At 40.6% G+C, this 21,432-nt stretch overlaps 2 protein-coding genes across 7 annotated transcripts in view; both read left to right on the forward strand.

Moving 5' to 3' along the window:
• The window catches only part of frmd6 (FERM domain containing 6), a 31,052-nt gene extending 27,472 nt beyond the window's left edge, over positions 1–3,580 (forward strand). For both annotated transcript variants that reach the window (XM_008312700.3, XM_008312693.3), the window contains one exon: positions 212–3,580. In XM_008312700.3, the coding sequence (XP_008310922.1) occupies positions 212–499 (288 nt within the window). In that variant the 3' untranslated portion in view covers positions 500–3,580. The remainder of the gene's footprint in view (positions 1–211) is intronic.
• A 697-nt stretch (positions 3,581–4,277) lies between these two features.
• The window catches only part of LOC103380677 (guanine nucleotide-binding protein G(I)/G(S)/G(O) subunit gamma-2), an 18,456-nt gene continuing 1,301 nt past the window's right edge, over positions 4,278–21,432 (forward strand). Inside the window, exons 1-4 of one of the 5 annotated variants that reach the window (XM_025058560.1) lie at positions 4,278–4,408; positions 8,247–8,331; positions 17,051–17,113; positions 21,266–21,396. In XM_025058560.1, coding sequence (XP_024914328.1) covers positions 21,310–21,396 — 87 coding nt within the window. In that variant the 5' untranslated portion in view covers positions 4,278–4,408; positions 8,247–8,331; positions 17,051–17,113; positions 21,266–21,309. Of the gene's footprint in view, positions 4,409–8,050; positions 8,332–17,050; positions 17,114–21,265; positions 21,397–21,432 lie in introns of those variants that run through there. The other 4 variants (XM_025058561.1, XM_025058565.1, XM_008312710.3 and 1 more) reach the window with 4 other exon arrangements.

Below are 21,432 nucleotides of genomic sequence, written 5' to 3' on the forward strand. Positions count from 1 at the left end.
ATTTACACATCAAAAAACCTAAAAACCCTATAACACCTGTCATAGATACAGCTACAGTCAGCCTGTCAGCTGTAGACGTACTTACCGTCCTGTACCCAGTGAGGCCAATCTAGTCTAAGGTCTGAGTCCAGCCCGACTCTGACCTGAAGTTGAAAACCCCATACTAAAACACAGGATTCCACCTTAAAATGGTGTCGTTTTCTTCTTTCAGACATCAGTCTGCAGGAAGCCTGACTCCACTGACCGTCACAGCCAGTCTCTGGACGACATCCGGCTCTACCAGAAGGACTGTCTGCAGTGGGCGGAGCTTTGCCAGGACACGGCTCACAGCTACACGTTCGGCTGCGCCCAGGAGCTGAGCGACGGCGGCGGGTACCAGGGTGTGAGCGAGCAGCGCGCCGGTATGCTTGGTGACCAACACCCATTCCCCATCAAAAGAACCAACAAGTACTTCTCTTTGGACCTGACCAATGACGAGGTGCCCGAGTTTGTGGTGTGATGGACGCACGGGTGCCACAGAATGACCTTTTTCACTCCTCAGTGTCAGGCGTGGAGATATTTCAGCGCTCAGGGATGGAGACGACAGAGGAGTGTTGGAGAGACCGTTTCTATTCTCAGCAGCAAACAGAGAAGAAGACTTAACTGGCAACAAGTTGCTGCCTCTTCATTTGTCAATTTTGACAAATGAAACACAATAAAGGAACAAAAAGATTCTGACTGACAATATTTTTAAGAAAAAAAAAACTGTGGTTAAAATGTAACCAGTAACCAAAGCTTTTCGTCCTTGTGTAAAGGGAAACATAAAAAGGGAGTGTGTCCTGTTCCTGAGTGTCTGTGGGTCAGAGTCATAAACAGGTGACGAACATCTCTGTGGAGAAAACAAAAGGACTAAATCACTAGCAGCTACAAACCAAAGACAGAAAATGGAGAGTTTTGACTCCAGCCACAACTAAAACACATGGACGATGAAGATGGACCAGAGTCTTCAGAGAGAAGGTTCCTGTTCTTATGCCGCTTCACTGTAGCTTGCTGACTCGACAACGTGGACAGCGGGAGTAGAACTAGCCTCACAGACAGAAGGAAAAGTCGTGCAGAGCATGACGTGCAGAGAAGGCAACACAATTCACGGAGTTTTCAAGTTTTTGCTCTGCTTCCTGTCAGATTCTGCAGAGTCAGGTGCAGAGATTTTTGTGATAGAGTGAACGTTCCTGTCAAAGATTTCTCACCACACCTTCAGAAAACAACTTGGGAAAGTAGAAATGGAATGCACCTTAGGTGGCCCTCCTGTCTTAGACGGCCTGCCTAGGTTCCCAACACCATGGATTTCCAGGGAAGATTGTGCAAATATGTCCTCAGTCTAAGGTCTTTCTGGAAGCCTTTTTTTCACGTTATGCAGAAAAGTGCCTGAGTGCGTTGGTCAAAAGTGTTCTCTGGACGAGGATTCTTCCTGTACTTCCTGGTGGATTCTCCTCCTGAGCGTCTCTGTCCAGAGCCTGATGCCTGTAGTGGGAACGTTCTACCCCAGCACCTGGTACTGGCTACTGGAGAACAAATTGTGGGCTATGGGTTAGAGTTCTAAATCAGGTGATGAGACACTCCTTGTGCCTTCATCACACTATGCAGGTTCAAACTCCCCCCCCCCCGCCCCCCCTGCCTTGACAATCAGTCCAGCCTTGTCATGACGACATAAACCCCTAGAATTGAAAACTTCATCTCATGACCTGAGAGTTTCTCCATCAGCTCACGGCGTTCATTTCCTAACGTAAAAACTATTAATCAGAACTGTTTTTATTCCTCTCAAGTCTAACCGGTTGTCTCAGCGAGGAATGAGGTCGAGTCAGTTCCTACGTGTCCAGACTGGAGTCAGGTCTGTGGTCGCAGAAGTTTCCCCTCCCCTGAACCAGACTGGAGACAGATCCTGGGCTGGACTCCAGCCAAAACCACCCCTTCATTTGGATGCATGTTTACGTCTGTCTGTTCGTCTTCCAGTGTCGTTCCGTTTCTTATGTCTTCAGTTTTAAGAACAACTGGAATTTGTTACCTTCTCGTTTTTTCTACAATCCTTTCACACCTTTTTTTTTTAATTAAAGACTGACTGACTGTCTCATGTCCTTCAGTATTACCTTCCAGATCCAGGTGGCAGTATTAACCAGTGAGCGGCTCTGACAGACTGGTTTCATGATGTTTCATCTCACAGTCAGATTAAAGTGTAGCCTGTGGTCGCTCGCAGCTTCTCTCCCGCTCTCATTTTGCTCATATGTTACATATCAAATTTCAACACAATGCCACAGGTGTGAATAAAGAGGGGAGGAATTTGCAGGTTGAAACAGCAAAAGGCAGATTTTTTAAATTTCAAATTATGCAACCGCGCTTCACTTTTTAGCTTTAAACGCAGCCATTATGAGTTCTCTTAGCTTTCTGTGGGGTCACAACAGTAACGTTTACTCTAAGTTATTAGAAGACTTTTTTTTTGCCTTGATGCTAAGCTAATGACTGAGGTCATTTACTGTAATTATGACATAAACATTTGAGTTGCAGTGGTAAAAGAGACATGAAGTGGTTGGAAGTAAAATCAGTTAAAGTTGACCTGAAGGTTTTCTTCAACTGGTCCAATTTGTAGATTCAAAAATACAGGTACAGAGGCATTCATTTTAGACGGTAGTAAAACATTACTACCGTCGGGGCTAAAGTAAGTTGGCAACAGACCCCTCTTGCACAGTCACAGAGGCAACAACACGTTGGGAGAAAGCAGCATTTTCAGGGTTCTATATCCTGTATTCCTAAATATGTTACTTCACTGAGCAGAAGTGTTGTTTAGCTAGCTAACAGCTCTACATTTACTTTTTAAACCATCCTTTAGGGCTTTACTTTTTCAACCAGGTGGCGACATCCATTTGTCACATACTATGGCTGGTGTGCTCTGTATAAATGATCATTTAATAGTGTGTCAGAATGTCAGATGGGTGCATTTCACACAACACCGTGCCATTTCTTTCACCGTGTATTGTTTACACACTCATCAGCAGAACTAATTAAACAAAAACAAAAATGAGTAAATAAAAGTTGTGGTCAGCTGCCGAACAATGTTTTTTAAAGACTTATATTTGTGTTTCGTAACAAAACATGACTTTGTTAACGATACTGCTATTGTTACAAAACAAATCAACTTTACTTCTTACACTCGGTTTCTCTCACTGTGTTGAACTTGTATGTATTTCTACTCATTAATGTCTTAAGTCACTTTTTGATGGACAACGTTATTTTTTCTTATATTGAAACAGTATGTGTTGAGGTACATAGCCATACATTCATAACCCATGACCTTAAAGTCTTCATCTTACTTCTTGACTTCCATATATATATATATATAAACTGTATATGGTCAAACTTACACTCTGTGTAGTAAGAGGCTGTATGTCTGTGTCCATGATCCTTTCTGTGAAAGGATGACCGTTTCTGGAAAAAAAAAAGAATTTGTCACCTTGTAGTAAAAAAAAATGTTGTTATGATGAAGTCATGTCTGTGCCTTCCTGGTACTAACACCCACATTATTCAATAAAAGGTACATTTATCTACCAGACTTCTGCTGTTTTAAGTGTTTTGGAAGTATAAGGTGTAATTATGACACATAATAAAACAAGTTGAACACAGCTGCTAATTTATGGTACTAAATCCCAAAGAAATAAATATAATATAATAAAATATGTTTGTCTATATTGATTATAAGAATATGTTTTTACTAACACAAAGTAAGCTTAATATTTTTTTTCCAAAATTTTAAAAGTTGACCTGTTTATTGAAAGAAAACAAATGACAAATTATGTGAAAAATGTGTATGCAATTTGGTGTTTTGAGATGATGCTGCCCTCTAGTGGCAATAATTGTTACCAGCACTTTTTGAATATAGCTATTTACCTGAAATTATTCAGTTACCAAGGAAATTACCCTTTATACATATTATTTAATGTTTTTTTAATGTTTAATGTTTAATTTAATGTTCATCAATGTCAATTTCAACTTACCCAAACTTTCTCGTAAAAGTCATTGTCAAACAAGTAAGTAAAATTATTAGTAAAATTAAAAACCAGTTTTGAATTTTATTTGTCTCCACGGTATTTTTTTTATTTTAACTTGATTTTTTTAAAACCAGTTTCAATCTCCGATTGAGGTTTATCTGAGTTTCCGTGACGTGTGTTTGATTTATTTATTACTCACACAGTTCACCTTGCAGTAATCAAAGAAAGAATGAAGAAGAAATTGGCACACGGAATTCTCAAGTCACTCGAGTTCATGATTACCGTAAGGCACAAATAATTGTGCAGTAGAAAATAACTCGTAAATCTCACAGCGCGAACGCGATCGACCGAACGGTTGTTGATCGATTTATTGACGTGAGAACACCCTTAAGGTATGGCCGCACACACAAACATTAACACAACGATTACCTCATGAACAGTCACTTAGACTTTTGTTGTTGATATCTATCAAACGACGAAGTTTTTTGTCGAAAGTGTCACGAATGTTTATAAACATTGTTTTTAAGTATTCCTGCTAAATGCTAAGAAATGCTACATTGGGCCGGTTTTAGCGTTCGATTTTAAAATGACATGTTTAATTATACATGTATGTCATAAAATCACGAACATTTATTTTTATATTATCTCCTCACCGAAATATATATATATATATATATATATATATATATTAAAAACCTTCTTTTTCTTACATATCCCACGCCGTCGATTTTAAAATTAAAATAGTATCGGAATATTTATCATTTTTATAAGTAGTTATTGTTGTGAAAAATGTTTTAATAATTCTACTGAATTAAAATAAACAAAGTTTTTTTTTAATGTGAAAATAACTTGAATTATTCAACCCCCATTTTTCCCATATCACAGGAAGGCACACATATTCTTTCTAGGAATTAAAAAACGTTAATTAAAATGGAAAATTTTTAGCATATGAAAACAGTGTCAGAAAATCCAGGTCTTGTGTACAGTTTAAGAGAAAACATGGGTGCTCTCTCCCTTAGCTCCTCCTCCTTCCTCTGATAAGTCTTTCTCTCCATTTTCTCTGAGCTACACAGCTGTAAAGGAAATCAGTCATCCCACCATCCACTGCTGTCGCCATGGCAACACAGAGGGGGAAATCCATTCTCTTTCTGTCACCACCCCCTCTGTCTCCCTACACTTTCTGCTGTCTCAACATTGCCTTCTTAAGACTACTTTCACTGTTAATGATTCACACAAAAAATAGTTTAATAACCATTTAGGTTTTCAATCCTTGAAAACAGTTTATTTGTTTGTTCAAGACAAAGTCCATTGATGTTTGTACAAGGTTTGTAATGGTTTGAACATTACACCGTCTTGATTTTAAACATCCATGAACACAACATTAATGTGTGTGTGTTTTGTCAGTGATCATTCCGACATGCTAACTGTTTGAGAGTATTTGGTGACAGCACTGCTCCAACAGCACTGTCCCATGGGGCAGTGGGGCAGGACAGGCGGGGCCTGCTGAAGCCAGATGGTCACAAATCAGAAATGAAATCCTGTCCCTTCCCCCGCCTGTCATGATGACACCACCCAGTAGCACATATTAACAGTTAAAGTACAGCATCAGTCAAACATCCTGTCCTCTTTTCACCCAGAATCATCATTTCTCTGTCAAATCGATGTTTATTGTGGTCAGGATTTGACCTCAGCTCATAGTTGACCCCCGTCCCCCCACATCCCCTTTTTTGCAACAAAAGCCCATAAACCTCTATAGGAGTGCGGTTCCAATGCAGTTTCTACCAGTTAATGAAAACTTGCTGTAATAATCTCCCTGTATCTTCTATATCTTGAGCAGCCAAAAATAGGTCCATTTTTATGAGACCTAAAGTCTGAAAGGCACCACATCTGCCTTAGAGGTAGATTAATAGCCCTTAGTAAAGCAGCCTATTAACCAACACAGCTGCTCAGGCACCACAGGGTTCAGAGATGATCCCTGGAGCTGATAATAAAACATGATAATCAGATTACAAATAAACAGATTTCTGGATTAATCTCCACTCCGGTGATGGAGTATCACTGGAGGGATCCTACTGTCTCTATCGTCAGTAGATGTTCAACCATGCCATAACGTAGAACGAACGGAAAAACTTTTGCGGGTGGAGCAAGTCTTCTTCCTCCCAAATGATTGCTAATGCTTCTGGCCCAAACGATGTGTCCCCGGGTGAGATGATCAACCCCAAGGCCTCTGTTGTTCTGCTACTGAGACAGTTCAAATAAGGAGGTTTGGATCCATCCATCCTCTACGGCTTATTCCTTAGTACGCTTGTGGTAGACATTGGACCCCATTCCAACAGTCAACGGGTTCAGTTTGTGGATAAACCTAATTCCCTATTGAGCTTGGTTTGTGAAGCGATAAATGAAACATCATTATTTGTAAATTTTTTCTGCCCTTTCTAACAAAGATTAAAACTGTATGGAACTCAATCAGATTTGCGTACATTGTTTCTGCCCTTTCTAACAAAGAAAACTGTATGGAACTCAATCAGATTTGTTTTGTTGGAATGTTCCAACCTCTCTAGACTGAGAGTTATGTTGTGTTTTGGAAACACACACACACCCTGTGTAGTGAGTTCATCGTTGCGTGTACAGACGTCATCTTCACTGTCTTGTTTACTCTCCGACTCCCACACTCCCTCCTCCAGGTTTAACAGTTGGCAGTGAACTGTTGTGTTAGGTTTCACTGGAAAGCTAACGATTTAATGTACTGTATGAATAATTGATACCAAAGAGAGAACTGTTTAAAATGTTCTTCTGCCTGAAACATTTGTTCTAAATGACCAGTAGTAGATCTGATGCAGTCTTGTGGTCACATCAGTACCACACTGGTTTGGAGACACTTGTATATTGGTCTCACATCAGTGTGGTGTCCTAGTGACGGTGGCTTCCTGTTCAACTACCACAGAAACCATGACGCACTAATTCCCCGTCCTCTCCCTCCTCCTCCTCTTTCACTCTTCGTCTCTCTGTGGATCTGTACTGTGTCTCTCTGAACTGTTACTATAAGACTCCAGAGGATAGCACGTGCATGAATGGAGCAAAGGGAATGTAAAGACAAGGGATGTGGTATTAGCTTAGCAAAATTAGCTGCTTTTAATCATAGGTAAAATGAATGCCATGAGAAGTTAGGGATAAAAAAACTGGACCAATGTGAAGTAATCACTGTGAAAGAAATGTGTATGTTGAATGTTTGAATGTGTGTTTTCAACCCACTGGGACCAATACATTTGTCCTTTCTGTCATTAGACAATGTCTGGATTTGAAACAGTTTAAAATCCGTCCAAAATGAAAAACATTTAAACTTGGAGGCAGCAGTGGATTAACAAATTCTGTGTTTTTTTTAATAATCGCCACTTCTGCTTAAATGTCTTCTTCTGTTCCCTTTCTTTTTTTACTAAATGTGGTCATAATTTACTCAACAGACTGCTTATATTTTGTAGAAGACAAGAATCTAAAACTTAAGAACAAAGAAGTTTCTGCTTCTACATAAATTTCATCTTTTATTTTCTTTCTAAGACACCTCTGTAGGAACCAAGAATCAATATTATAAACACTGAAGACAAACCATTTTCCAAACAGTACGTTTAGTACATTTTGAGGTCTGAAACATTGACTCTGATTGAACAAATGATGCCATACAGTGCTTGAAACTATGAGTGCAAAAAAAGAAGAAAACCAAAGAAACAAATGACAGAACAGTGTCACTGTTTTGCCATACAGTGCTTGAAACGTGAGTGCAAAAAAAGAAGAAAACCAAAGTCTTCACAAGAGCAATTATGAATATTTAAAAAGAGGGAAATCCAGCTCATCCAGACTGTCAGACATCCTGGAATGCGTTTGTTTACCGTAGGTGTTCAGAGAGACAGTGTCGTCTTTTCCTGTGGCCCGCTGGGACCTGGGGCAAGTGTGTCCTTATAGCAAACATAAAAGATCGAGAAGACGGAGAGAAAGAAAGGAGGAGGGAGGGAGCAGGAGAGGAAGAGGAGGGAGAGGGAGAGGGTGGGTTTTCTTGGAGAAGCCAGAGCATTTGGCTGAAGGGTGGAGACTCAGAGCAGGAGTGAGGAGGGAGAGAGGCAGGGAGGATCTCAGCTGGAGCAGAGAGAAGAGAGAGCGGTGTGTGTCGCGTTTGGATCTAGGCGCCAGCTTTGCTGACTGATTGACGGACTGTGTGTGTGTTTGTGTGTGTGACAGATAGAGAGGAAATTGCGTGGAAACTACTCAGGGCTGGAGAGGTTCGGCATCACCGGAGGAGACGCACACGCACGCACCATAAAAGGTAGGATTGTCCTGTTACATTTTCTGGGGAGAGGGCAGATAACACTGAGTGTTTCGGGGTTTTTGTGGCATCTGGGTTAATTGCATCCAAAACAGGGTGTGTTCCAATGAAGGAGGGGGATTTTATGTCCACATTGTCATCTCGTCAATGCTTAAGGGCGAGAGATTGATGTTGCTGGCTGGTTTGCATCATGGAATCCCCCTCCTACGTGCAAAAATGAGTTTAAAAAAAAAAGGCTTTGTTATTATTTTCACTCAGCACCCTCGCATGTGTACATGTGTGGGGAATAAAAGAATGGGCAGCTTTCCTCCCATTCTCCTCTTCCACCCTCCCGCTCGTTCCCCTCAGGATTGGGCAGATCTTATAATGTGGAGCTGGAGGAATTAAGGGCATCTGTTTCTGAGGGATATTTACACAAGCGGAGACAATGAAAAAGCGCGTATGTGGCGTTCTGAAAGAGGACACGACAGACAGAGGTGGTGGCTTTGGTGGGAGGAAAAAAAATCCAGAGATGAAATCTACAACACTTGAGGTTTCCCAGCCATTCTCTACACTCCCACCACCCCCATAACATGAGGAGAACGCAGTTGACCACACACAAGCTCCATGTTTCAGCTCTATCAGGCAGATGGCTGAGAGATGAGGTGGAGAGGGAGGAGGAGGAATTGGTGGTGGGGGCGGTGGAGGAGGAAGATGAGGAGGGAGGAGATTGGTGTTTCTGTGTTGTTCAAAGACAGATACCATCCCTGACTCTGGCCTCTGTTCACCAGTGATACAAGAGGAACAAGATGTGCAGTTTTTTCGTGGGAGGGGGGATAGTGGGGGGGGGGTGTACGTTGTGATGCAAATACGTCTTCACGCTCAACCCCAACATAAAATCCTCCAATCACATGTTCCGGGTGGTGAGCTCCACAAACGCACACAGCAAGTCAGAATTACGCAACAGCTGACATCCAACTGTATCTCCAAGTCAGGCTGCTCCAAGGCCCCAGATTGCTTCACATACATCAAGGTTGAACTGTGGTTTACAAAGTGTCCAGTGGTGCTCACGAAAACATCACAAACCCTGAGAGTTTTCTGGAACACACAGGACACTCAGACAGCTACAGATAAATAGGCACAGAGGAGCAAAAGGCAGAATAAAATAATAATGGAAAAATCTGCCGAGCTCCAGCTTTTTATTGACCACATTGAAATCTCCACTCCCTCTGTAGTCCTCAACCAAAAGAATTCATCCAGCCCAGGCCAAAACGTTGGACTCTCTCCGAGGGCAGGGCTTACCTAAAGTACATTTCTGGCTGAAGTCGACTGAATATTAAACCTGAAGCCCTTTTCAAACTGTCTAATAAAAGCAGAGAGCTGTGAAGTGAAGGTAACAGGAGGGATGTTGTCGCATCAAAAGCCTCGACCTTTGTTCCCGCTGCTCCCGATCACTTCCAGCAGTGTTGATTTAAGGTTTTGAGTTTAATCAAGCATGGTATGTGTTTGTCAGGTCAGCAGCACACAGACCTAAGGCCTTTTGTGTGAAACCAAATTTAAATGTTTGGATCCAAATATTTCTGCATTCTAGTCTAAATAAGAAGCCAAGTCATTTCCTCATTTCAGTTTCTTCTCACATCTTATTCGCTGCTGAATTAAGTTTCCAGTGAAAAGGCCAGGGTTCAAATTCAGCTACATGCCTATGTGTCCCTGAGCACGATACCCTATTCAGATTGACCATAATCTTACAGCTATAGTTTTGGCTATAATCAAGATTCAAAGTGTTTTAATGTCATGTGACTCAATGAAGCATCTTTGTTATTTCGAATAATGAACTTGTTAATTTGTTGTCAGTCAAATCTAAGCTCAACAAATATATATAAAAATAAATCTGTCAGTCAAATCTAAGAGGCAGCTCAACAAATATATATAAAAATAAATTAAGGAAATCAGACGAGACCAGTAATTAAAATAAATACTTTATTACATACACTATAAACACAGCAGTACATTTTTTGAGAAACACAATAAAACATATATAAATGTATAAATAAAAAAATAAAAATATAATTAAAATTTAAACAGGTTAGAAACTCACTGTGCAGTAACATAATGTTGACTATATAAAACTAAAAAGACTAAATAAAATAAAAACAATAACGAACCAAAGAGCAACCAAAGAAGAAAGAACATGAGGAGTGACTTTTTTTTTTATGAAATAATTTTTCAATTTGAATTTAAATCTGAAGTCTGAGCCAAAACCAGTCTGGTCTTGTCCAGTCAGAATACATTAAATAATATTTAAATTTGAATTTAAATCTAAGCCAAAGCCAGTCTGGTCTTGTCCAGTCAGAATACAGAAAGGTCGATCAGCAGTGACCAAAACTGTGATTTAATTTATATTGTTGTAAATTTAAATAACAAATCTTATTACCGATCTAGTTGTAATTGGTGGCAGGAATCTCACCAGCTTCATTTTTAACATTAAAACATTACAAATATAAAAATTAAAATCCCAACAGTTGTTATTTTAGTCCTTGCCTCAGCACGGACCTGGTTCTGGTTCTGCGAATCAAATGCTCTCCTCTAACATGTTTGTTTCCTGAGCTCCAGCCCACCCAGGTCTCACTTCTGTGACTTTTGTCACTGAAATCTTGAGCTAAATCCTAGAAGAGTTCCTTCTGACATCTGTTGAACCCTGCTGAGACAGGTTTGTACCAGATCTGGTCCAAATATCCACCGACCTGTTTTGAGTGTTTTGGAACAGATGCAACCAAAGTCACGTCTTTTCCAGATAAGTGTCGAGTAAAGTCCTGAATAATACTGTCAAAATGCACGAGCTGAATGTTTTGGTGCCAGGACACCGATCCAAGGCTCAAGTTCTGTCCAAGTTATTCTCAAGCAACGTCCACGTAGCCTTCAGGCAGGTCAGAGATAAGGCAGAAACTGCTTTGAATGCAAGTCTTTTAAGGCCGTGTGTGCTGACCACACTCTGAGACGTCGTCCCTGAAGCTGATGCACGTTCATTACTTTTCAGCGAGTTAAAGCGAGGCAGAGTCCTCTCAGCTCTCAGAGGAGTGCGATGGCTTTCTGCAGAATCTAAACAAGCCCGGATGTTTGTGATATTGTTAACAGCCCAGGAGTCTGGCTCTGTTATTCTTGGCATGCTGATTGAATCCAGGAGGAAAACCATGTTTGCTCGCTGCAAAAAAGAAGTCCTGCAGATTCCTTGCTGCTGCAGCTCAGATACAGCAGGACAGACCCGTGCAGACAATATGTGGCAAAACTTATTGTATGTGACACCGGGCAGGAAGTGAGACCGATAAATTTGGCAGGAACATCAGCTCCCTTCAGATAAAATTTCCACAGTGGAAAAGAAGCGGCGCACAATGACTGGTTTCTTGCTGAAATGTGTGAGGGAATGCAGAACTGCCCTGACCAGGATTATTTGGCTGGTGTGAATTTTCCGTCCCGGTCTCAGAAAAGCACATGTGCGTTTTTCTGTAGCTGCTCCTGTGGCAGTAATTCTCTGCATTGTTTCTACCCCACTAACTCCACGGCTGTTCCATAACCCACATATCATCAAGGTTACATGCACACAAGACTTTAAACATTTGAGTGGAAAGAAAACGCAGCTTCAATCCAACAAAGAAGAAACATGCTGATCCCTGAGCGTTTGATTTAATAAACATAATAGAGCACATTTGGACTCCCCGGGGCAATAAGAGTCCTCCCTGCTGCCCGCTGCACTCCTGGGGGATGCATCATTTCCTGGGCCGCTGCCTCCTCCCTTCCCCCCCGCCTTCTGGGACCCAGATTAACCCTCAGCTATCTCTCTCTCGCTCACACACACACACACACACACACACTGTGAGCATAACATGCGTACACACCTATTTACAACACACCCTTTTAAAATGGCAGGCCGGGCCGGGCATGCTGGGGGTGGCACAGATGTCCGGGCTAATCGAAAGTTGGTGGGTGGCGGTGGTCCGACTGAGAGGCAGCAGCACAAGCTGAGAGCAAATACAAGCCACAAATGGCCGACTAAAAAGAGTGGATTATTCTGGTGAGGATGCAGGATTTTATTTTGATAGTTGACAGAAGCTGATTGGCTGACAATAAACGGGTTGTAGTTGACCTGACCCTACTGGGCAGATATGGCTCTTTTTTTTACCCGAAGGAGGGTTCAATGCCTGTCTCCTTAAAGCTACATGCCAATGTGTCCATGGGCAAGACACTCTTATGTTGCTGATTATCTTCATCAAATTAAAACTTGGTTATAGAAAAAAAATTATTATCACCTACTTGGAACGAAAATCAAAGCAAAAATAAAAAAGGTTCATTAGTAGAAATGTTTGGAAAAACGGTTGTTAGATTGTAAGTGTTCTTCACTCTAGGAGGGATGGATATACTGTAGACCATTGTTTCCCAGAGACTGGGTCGTGACCCAAGAGATTCTTTTTCTAATTGGAATTACAATGTCTGAAAGCAGTCCTTTCAAGAATAATAAATGCAACGAAAATACGTTCTTTGTTGTTGTTATTTTCTTATTATTCAAATTTCAAAATAAAAGGCAAAATCTTTTTTTTTAAACTTGGTGAAAGCCTCTGGTAACGCGTCACAAATGTAAGTAGAAGAACCACAATAGCAGCATTTTTTGTTTTTGCAATCATAACATTATTTCATGATAAGCAATTACAAATTTAATGAGAGCTTAATTTATTTATTTAAACTTTAAATTATTGTTGCTCCTATAGTCTACACTAGTTTTAATTTTAGAAATGCCATATACATTTCATCCTACACCGAACACAGATCATTAATAAGATGATAAATAATAATATATTTTTTGAGCAGTGTATGAGGATGACTCTGCTCTGTGCATGTGCTTCATGCAGTTATGGTGAGCTGTCACATCTACCGTCATCGTCCTCAGCTGATCACGACCTGACAGCTCAGCTCGCTGCGTGCTGTCTCTTTGTCTTTGTGTACACAGAGGGAGTGACGTCCTTTCTCTTATTCAAGGACGGGGATCTTCGATACCTTACGCTCAATAGTCAATATCTACAGTACCTGTTGACTATGTCCATTAATCGCTCCAGAGGCAGTTTCATGTTACCCCTGCTCACTGCGGTCGCCGTAACAAACCCTTGGTGGAGGAGAACATCGTCACTTTTATCTTCCTGCTTAAACCGTTTCCCTTCGTTTTCCTCCTGTCTGTTATTTTTATCTAGATCTGTTCATTCTCTGCTATCAATTTACAACTCTGTTAATCTTTGCTCATCTGAGCCTGCCCTTCACACTGCCTCTGCTGTCAGAGCTGTGTTTCAGAGAGTGTGCTTTCATTTCCAAAAGTTACACTGCCGTGACCCAGATCAGGCTGCGAACGATTGTTTTTGTATTTGAATAATCAATCATTTATGTCATTTGATCAAATTGGAGTCGATTAAACAATTATTTCAACAGTGGAAATGAGTAGAAAAAAAGTGAAAAAGACATTTAAACACCTCGTCCTTTTCCAGAAACAGCAGCGATAACAACCACAGTGGTGAGTATAAAAGTAAAAGGATAAATATGAAACATTTACATAGAAATAACGCTGGTGCAAAAGTATTAAAATATCTATAAATATATAGAAATAGCAAAAACAACATACTATCATAACTATGTATTTAGACATGTTGCAACACTTTTGGACATTTTCTGCCATTTTTACGATCCAGACGTCATGAGCAAAACACAAGCACAGAACCGATGAAAAACCAACAAAGCTTCTATTCTGGAAAATTGTCTTCGACTAATTGCCTTAACTGACTCGGATCAATGGGGGAATCCTTTCAGCTCTACTCAGATTACTGAGGTTGTCCCACAAATGTTCCTCTATATGTCGATGATTCCCAGACACAAGGGACTTTTTTAAATATCCCAAGGAATTTGTGCGTTTGTGTTCTTTTCCTGTATTGTTTTTTTAAACTTTATTCATAAAAACACAGAGAAAAGCACAGAGAAAGACAAGGTCAGTTTTCAGAGCTCTGATACTGAAGTCAGGCAGAAATTCTTTCTTAGACTGAAACAGATTGTTAATAAAATCCATGCCATTTTGGCATCTGTGCCTTTTCACCAAAATCAGAAACCGAGCCAGGGAACCAAATAAAACAGTTCTAACAATAATTAGCCATTCAGCATGGCTAGGCTAATAGTCAGTTGTTTACTTCCACTCTTGTTTACTTGAGGTCTGGAAACAAGTAGTTCCGTTCTGCTTCATGTCAGTGCTTCCAAATCCTCGCAGGTTAATTGCTGGTTCTCCAGGGTGCAGATGGCTGAACCAGGGAGAGGTTTTTAATTACCACGCTCTGATTTCACACTCTGGGCATCACAGAGGACAAAACACTCCCTGCCTTGCTGCCTTACTTTCTTTCTTTCTGTGGTGTAACATGAAAAAAAGACAGGATAATAAGGGATGAGCTACAGGAGGGAAAAGAGGGGTGAAAGTTGGAGGGAGAACCAGGCTGAGAGTCAGCGTGTGTGGGAGTACGTGAGATCTTCACTCCCGACAGGCCGGGAATTATATTTTCCTTACCAGGAAGTTTCCTGTGGCGCTTAATCACCCTTTAAGTCAGCTTTACCCAGAGAGAAGCAGCAGCTATAATCACATGTGTGAAGAGCCTCGTCATGAACGCAGACCCCCTGAACACTCAGGAGGATGGGATTCAGAACAGCTCCTGATGGCAGCTTGGGTTTTTTTGGTTAGTTTGGTTGATGGCAGGAGGACGGAGCAGGTCGGGGGTGTTTTAGTCTCATCACTGAACACCTGTCATCCACAGAGGGAGGGATGGGAAGCAGAAGGCACAGGACAGAAATGGATCACTGGGCTCAGCGCATAATGCCTGTTTCCTTCCTTTCTTTCTCCCCGCAGCAGTGAGGTTCTACACAAGATGCTTCTTTTGCATAAAGTAGAATTATTATTGCTAAAGCATGAAGAGTAAAAGAAAAAAAACGTTTGTTTTCTTTCTGTCTGCCTCTCATCCTTGTGTATTCCATTTGTCAACACCATGTGATGACACAAACAGTCATCAAAGGAAAATCAAATTCAGCAAATCATAATGAAACCATTTCCTTTGGCTGTGTTTACAGAATCGACTAAAAAATAACCCAAGGCTGGGTTCACATGTGGCATGTTGAGGGTAAGACACTACCCACTAAGACTGTGGTTCCCAAACTTTCTGCAGCGCCCCCGTTTGTGGATTAAACTTTTGTCCCTCAACATGAAAAAAAATCTCCACCAAACTTTTTTTTTTTTTAAGTGCAACAAAAGTTATGAAAAATTGGAACCACTAAACTGAGTAAAGGGAAAACCTTGGCTCAGTTTAGTCATCCATAATATCATACTTCACCATCTACCTGAACTAAAGAGAAGGTGTCCACATAGGAGCAACGTTTTTGACCACTCTTAAAGGTATACTCCCAATTCGCATATCTTGTACTATGACAAACTTTTGGGCTCACAGTTTTAGTCTGCTCACAAACTGAAACAAAGACCCCTCCTAGAAACTGCATGAAGCTCACGTGTAAATGTGAGTCTAATGAGAGATGAGCCGGATGTCCCGGGGCAAGAACACACACTGAGCAAACAGAAACGTAGTCACAAGTTACACGTCATGTGACTGTTTGCCATCACACGCTGCTTTCTAGCTGCGAAGATAATGTCATTGGTGACTGGAGCAAGTCTGTCACAAGAGCATCTCTCACTCTTTTTCTTTTTTTATTTATTATTATTATTATTACAGCAGAAAAAACTGGAGCAAGTCAGTCACAAGAGCATCTTTTTTATTATTATTATTATTACAGCAGAAAGACGTTTTAAACACTGACATAATCATCTGTTTTCGACTGCAGTACCAACTCTGAGCTGTAGGGTTAGGCTAAGTGCAAGAACATTATTCATTTCAGATTTTGGTTTCATTCTTTAATCCTGGTTATTTCAGAGCCAATGCTCTGACCTGTGATGCTGAAACAGCGACGAGTTAAAGGATCCTTGCACTAATATAATGAACCTGCATCGTGTAAAACACAAGATTCACGATTGTGGAGTGACTGTGCACTGCAGTGAGAGCTGCAGCTGCTTTCCCTTTAATTTGGTGTTTGTTTAATTCCTATTCCTAAGCAGTTTCACCATCTCTTGCATACCCAGGTTCAGAGCTTTGGCCACTGTTAGCGAGGTCTTGTTAATGGGTACTTCATCCTAACATGGCTTTAATGTTCAGAGCAGACGTGATTTACGATGGGCGGAATTCCCTTCCTCTGCAAATCCTGCTTGTGCAAAATAATTGGCTCATTTGTCAGAGGAAGCAGAAAAGAAACGGTGCTGCATAGTCACGACTGCATTGAGATTTGAATTTGTTGAGGCAAACAGATACAAGGAAGGAAGCAAAAAAGTAAAGAGATAAAGTGGAGTTCAGTAGTTCAATGCTAACACAAACGACAATCAACTTCCACTCAACTCAAAACATTATCTTAGCAGACTCCCAAACAGGAGCTAGCATGTTTTGGGTTTTGTTTTTGTCTTTTTGCTGTTGGAAAGCAAATATGACTTCTAATTGTTTAAAGCAGTTTGTTGTCAAAAGGCCAAAATATGACACTTTGTCACCATAGTGTTTGATTTCCAAAGTACACAAGTAGTACACTTTTTAATACAAATTTAATGATCTCGAAATGTGTCTGACTCTCGTCTCTACAGATACTGACTGACTGTACTGCAGGCGGACACCGGGGGCAGTGTGTGGACACGTGACCAGACAAGGTAAAACAAGTCATAAGAAGAAAAGACTGAGTCCATCATATTACAGCATGGCTGATCGGCCATGACAGCCTCTGTATTCTACTCAACAACTGTGGCTAACTGAGCGACAGAGGAGAGCTGTTGAATTTAGCTCAACAGCTACAGTAGCATACAGCTGTGACCGGCTGACACAGTCCAGGCCTCTGTCTCTCTGTGTGCATTATTTATCAGGGTCCTTTAGGATGTCACAATTATTAGTGTTGACCTAATGTGCAACATCTAAAAGAGGTATTTTGGAGAATGGTGAGGAAGGAAGGAAGGAAGTGTATTTTTTGGTGATAGTGATGAGCAGCAGCGAAACTCTCTGCTGAAAGAACGAGAAGGTCGTCTTACAGAAGCTGAAAGGACAGGACACAATATATTCTGTTTATCCATCATTTTAAACCTTTTAGCCACTTCGCAGGTACCAGCTCTTCCTTTGTTTGCCAACCCGCCCTCTGTAGATATGAAAATGTCATGGTGGCATTTTAACACACTGCTGTGACACTAAACAGCAACACACATTCTTTACAGATTAAAAAGAAAAGGAGAAATAGAAAACCATCGTCTAACTTTTAGCTAATGTAGTGGCTCATTGTTAAAAATGGTCAATTTTTATTTATTTTCGAACACTCTCAGCCGATGCAGTATTAATCATATTTTACTGGTCAGGTTTTTGTTAATTTTTTTTACCTATTCTTGGCTAATCTTTATCTTAACTTCTTTACCCATTATTAATTGTAGACATTTTTATTTTACCATATTATATATTAGTATTTGTTATATTTATGCTTCTTTATGCTTGAAATATTTTTTAGCCAGGTTTGGCTATCCTTTAGCTTGTAGTTTTGCTCACATTTAAATGTTTTTACACTGGACAGCTATAATTTGAATCTTGGCTAACATTTAGTATTTTCTGGACTGACTAGCTGTTAGCTGTTTTTTTTTCTGTATTATAGTAAAGCTGTCCTCTTGGCTAACCGTTAGCTTGTTAGTCAGAATAATTTAATAGGTTGGCATATTCTTCTGTTCGTTTTTGCTAAGCTTTAGGGAACTTTTTTACCTTAACTTTTTTCTTAGCTTATCTTAGCTGTTCTAAGCTAACTTTTTTAATTTTTTAGAAAATAGTTATGAATTTACCAATTACTTTAAATTTTAGGGACCTTTTTTACCTTAACTTTTTGCTTAGCTTATCTTTTTAAGCTTTTCTAAGCTAACTTTTCAATTTTTTTAGAAAGTAGTTATGAATTTACCAATTACTTTAAATTTTAATTGGGTTGTTTTATGTGGATTTTTAAGTTTAATTTGTATTTTTCCCCTGAAGACTTTTTTAATGATATTCACTAAAATTATCAGGCCACTGTGACATAGAAAACAAAACTAGGATATTGCCCTTAGAGTTTGATGGTGTACTGTAAAACTGATGACCTACTTCTTATAGTCACCCCAGACACTTTAAAGAGTGACAATCCTGCCTGTCAATAGTCTGGTGATATTCTGGCCTGTTTTGACATCTCCCCTGGGCGTCGAAACAATACTACGACCTCAAACTCAACAAGATTCATTTGCAAATCAAGAGTTCTCAGTCACGTTCCTGTAATATGTCTGTGCCGGCCTATTTTCGTTTTTTGTGAAGGTTTGTATTCATTTTATCATTAAGTGAGAAGTCTTGCCTGTAAACACAGCTGTTTCTCCGGCTTTTAAAAACAATAACAAATCAAATTCTCATCTGATCCCAACACCTGATGTTGTAAATGAATTCACAAGTTAAATAATCAGTCGTTACCACCCACAGTTTTGATGTGGAACAGATATTTTGACATCTTCCTGAGTTTGAGTTGAAAGACCATAAAAGGTGAAACTCAGCTGAGGTTGAGAAGATCCAGGATCCCTCGGCTGCTCCGACTGTAAATCGCACTGTTTATTCCCACTGCTCAGTCTGCTGTGGGGCCGTGCTGATAAATCCTCTTCACATGGTCACTCAGTTTACACTGACGTTGGGTTCCAAATATTACTGCTCAGGTTTCAGCCTTAAAGGGCTCAGCCTTAAAATAGACTTTTTAAGGTTTTATTTTAAAATGAACTTTGGAGAGATGGGGCTCAAACCTTTAGAAATGTAGAGGAGTAAATACTTTTTTTTCAAGGTTTTATTTTAAAATGAACTTTGGGGAGATGGGGCTCAAACCTTTAGAAATGTTTTTTCACAGAAATCTAAACATACTTAGAAATCACATACTTTGCTAAACGGAGTCCTACCATCTTCACCACTACCTTTTCCATGCCTACTCCTTGGGCTCATCACCAAAGTGCTGCCCACTGCTCCTGTGTGACTGGTGTTAGTGTTTCATTCCAGTTGAATGGGCTAATTCAGAGTAATTTCTGTTAAAATTAGTGGAAAATATGTTTAAGGGAAACCTCGAAATTGTCACAGCTCTGTATGGAAGAGTAATGAAAACTGACAACTTGAAAAACTTCATAGTCCAGTTCATTTTTTTTTTTTTTTGACAAATTACAATGAAGTTTGTATAGTAAATTACCAGTGATGTTGAGCCTGGTTTTGTATAAACTCTGCATCACCAAATCAAGGCGTCCTGCAGTGGAGAGGTTAGACAGTCTCAAATGATCAGGTGGATCTGCTACATTAGTTCACAATTCTTCTGACAGGTGGTCAAACACTGATAATGAAGTTATCATGCCCAACAGTAACAGGTGACCGCGGCGCTGAGCTTTTGATTAATGAAGCACATCAGGTCAACAGGGGCTCGGGCCATGCGGGATTCCCGCGGCGGTTTAGCGTCCTGATGAGCAGATGTGCTGCAGCGGGGCATCAATATTCATGCTCAGCTGCAGCACCTTGCTGAGATTAGTCTTGACCTCACACAGAGTCATACCAGGGGGGGACAGGGAGGGTGGAGGAGTGGGAGGGGGGAGGCAGAGGGAAGATTGATCACACACACCAAGGATGACGGTGTGTTTGAGCTCTCCTGCTGCTTGATCTGTTTAATCACAGAGGTTACAGAAAGTCAAAGTAGCAGCTGAGGACAGGACTGTTTGCTAAAACAGACAGTTGACGAATGTGTGGAACAGTAGATGGTTGATGCAACATGACAGAAACTGATGCTTACACCCCTGGGGCACAAGGGGTCACTATTCAGTGAAAATGATACAGCCTTTTAGCTATAATTAATTGTACCATTCAAGGACAGGGTGAAGAGTCGCAGCCAATCCCAAGTGACAGGAGGCAAAGGGTTGTAAACCTATTTTAACAGTTTAAATTTTAGACAAACAAATGTGGAGCCACCTGCTGGAGGTTATGTGCTACCTGTATGTAACATGTCACGGCGACGCAGCTGTAACTGAACTGTTGAAGTAGAAATATGTGACTGTTGGGTTCTCTGGTGCTGCCCAGCTAGCTTGCTTGCTAACAGGGAAACATAACGTTCACAACTTGCCCTAACAGAAACAAGCATTTGTTTTTTTAAATTCATCAAATTATCTTGCATTAAGTAAAAACAGATTGGTAATATCTGACTTAACAAGACTGACTAAAATATAAAAAAATCCCTCTCTCTCTTTATCTCTCCTTTATCTCGCTCGCTCTCTCTGTTTCCCTATACGTATTTCTGTATATACTTATATACATCCTGTCACCTGTCCTTCCTTGGTACTAAACAAACATTCGTTGATTGATTTGTTGTACCGTGTTGTGACACTGTATTTGTGACTTTGTAGTCGAGAAGAAATATATACAGATGAAAGTTGACCTTTACGACAACGGCTAACAAAAACTTTTTTTGCCTTTTCTGAAGCCACCCCTGCTCCTTGTCCATTTGTCTGTGTTTTAAATATAGTTCCTGACAAAGCTGTGCCCCCTCTCTCTCCTCCCACTTTCTCTGCCTCCCCCTCCTCACTGTCACTGGGCTGCCTAGCAACTGACACCATAAATAATATGTCTGCGTGTGCACTTGTGTGTGGTGTGTGTGTTCACAGGCGTGTGTATCTGTTAGTAACACTTATCTCTGTGTGGCATGCCTGCGGTATTGTAGTGCTCGACTTCCTCACCAACACAGTGGGGGTGAATGACGGTTTTTAGGATGTGTAAACCTGTGAACCTCTCTCTCTGTTTTCATGTAGACACAGCACACCCGACCTGACAGACGGACAGACTGACAGTGCCCATGGCGAGCAATAACACGGCCAGCATCGCACAAGCCAGGAAGCTGGTGGAGCAGCTGAAGATGGAAGCCAACAATGACAGGATAAATGTGAGATACACACATACAGTATATATATATATATAT

Source organism: Cynoglossus semilaevis, chromosome 1 (genome assembly GCF_000523025.1).
Source record: "Cynoglossus semilaevis isolate Cse_v1.0 chromosome 1, Cse_v1.0, whole genome shotgun sequence".
NCBI classification, from domain to species: domain Eukaryota; kingdom Metazoa; phylum Chordata; class Actinopteri; order Pleuronectiformes; family Cynoglossidae; genus Cynoglossus; species Cynoglossus semilaevis.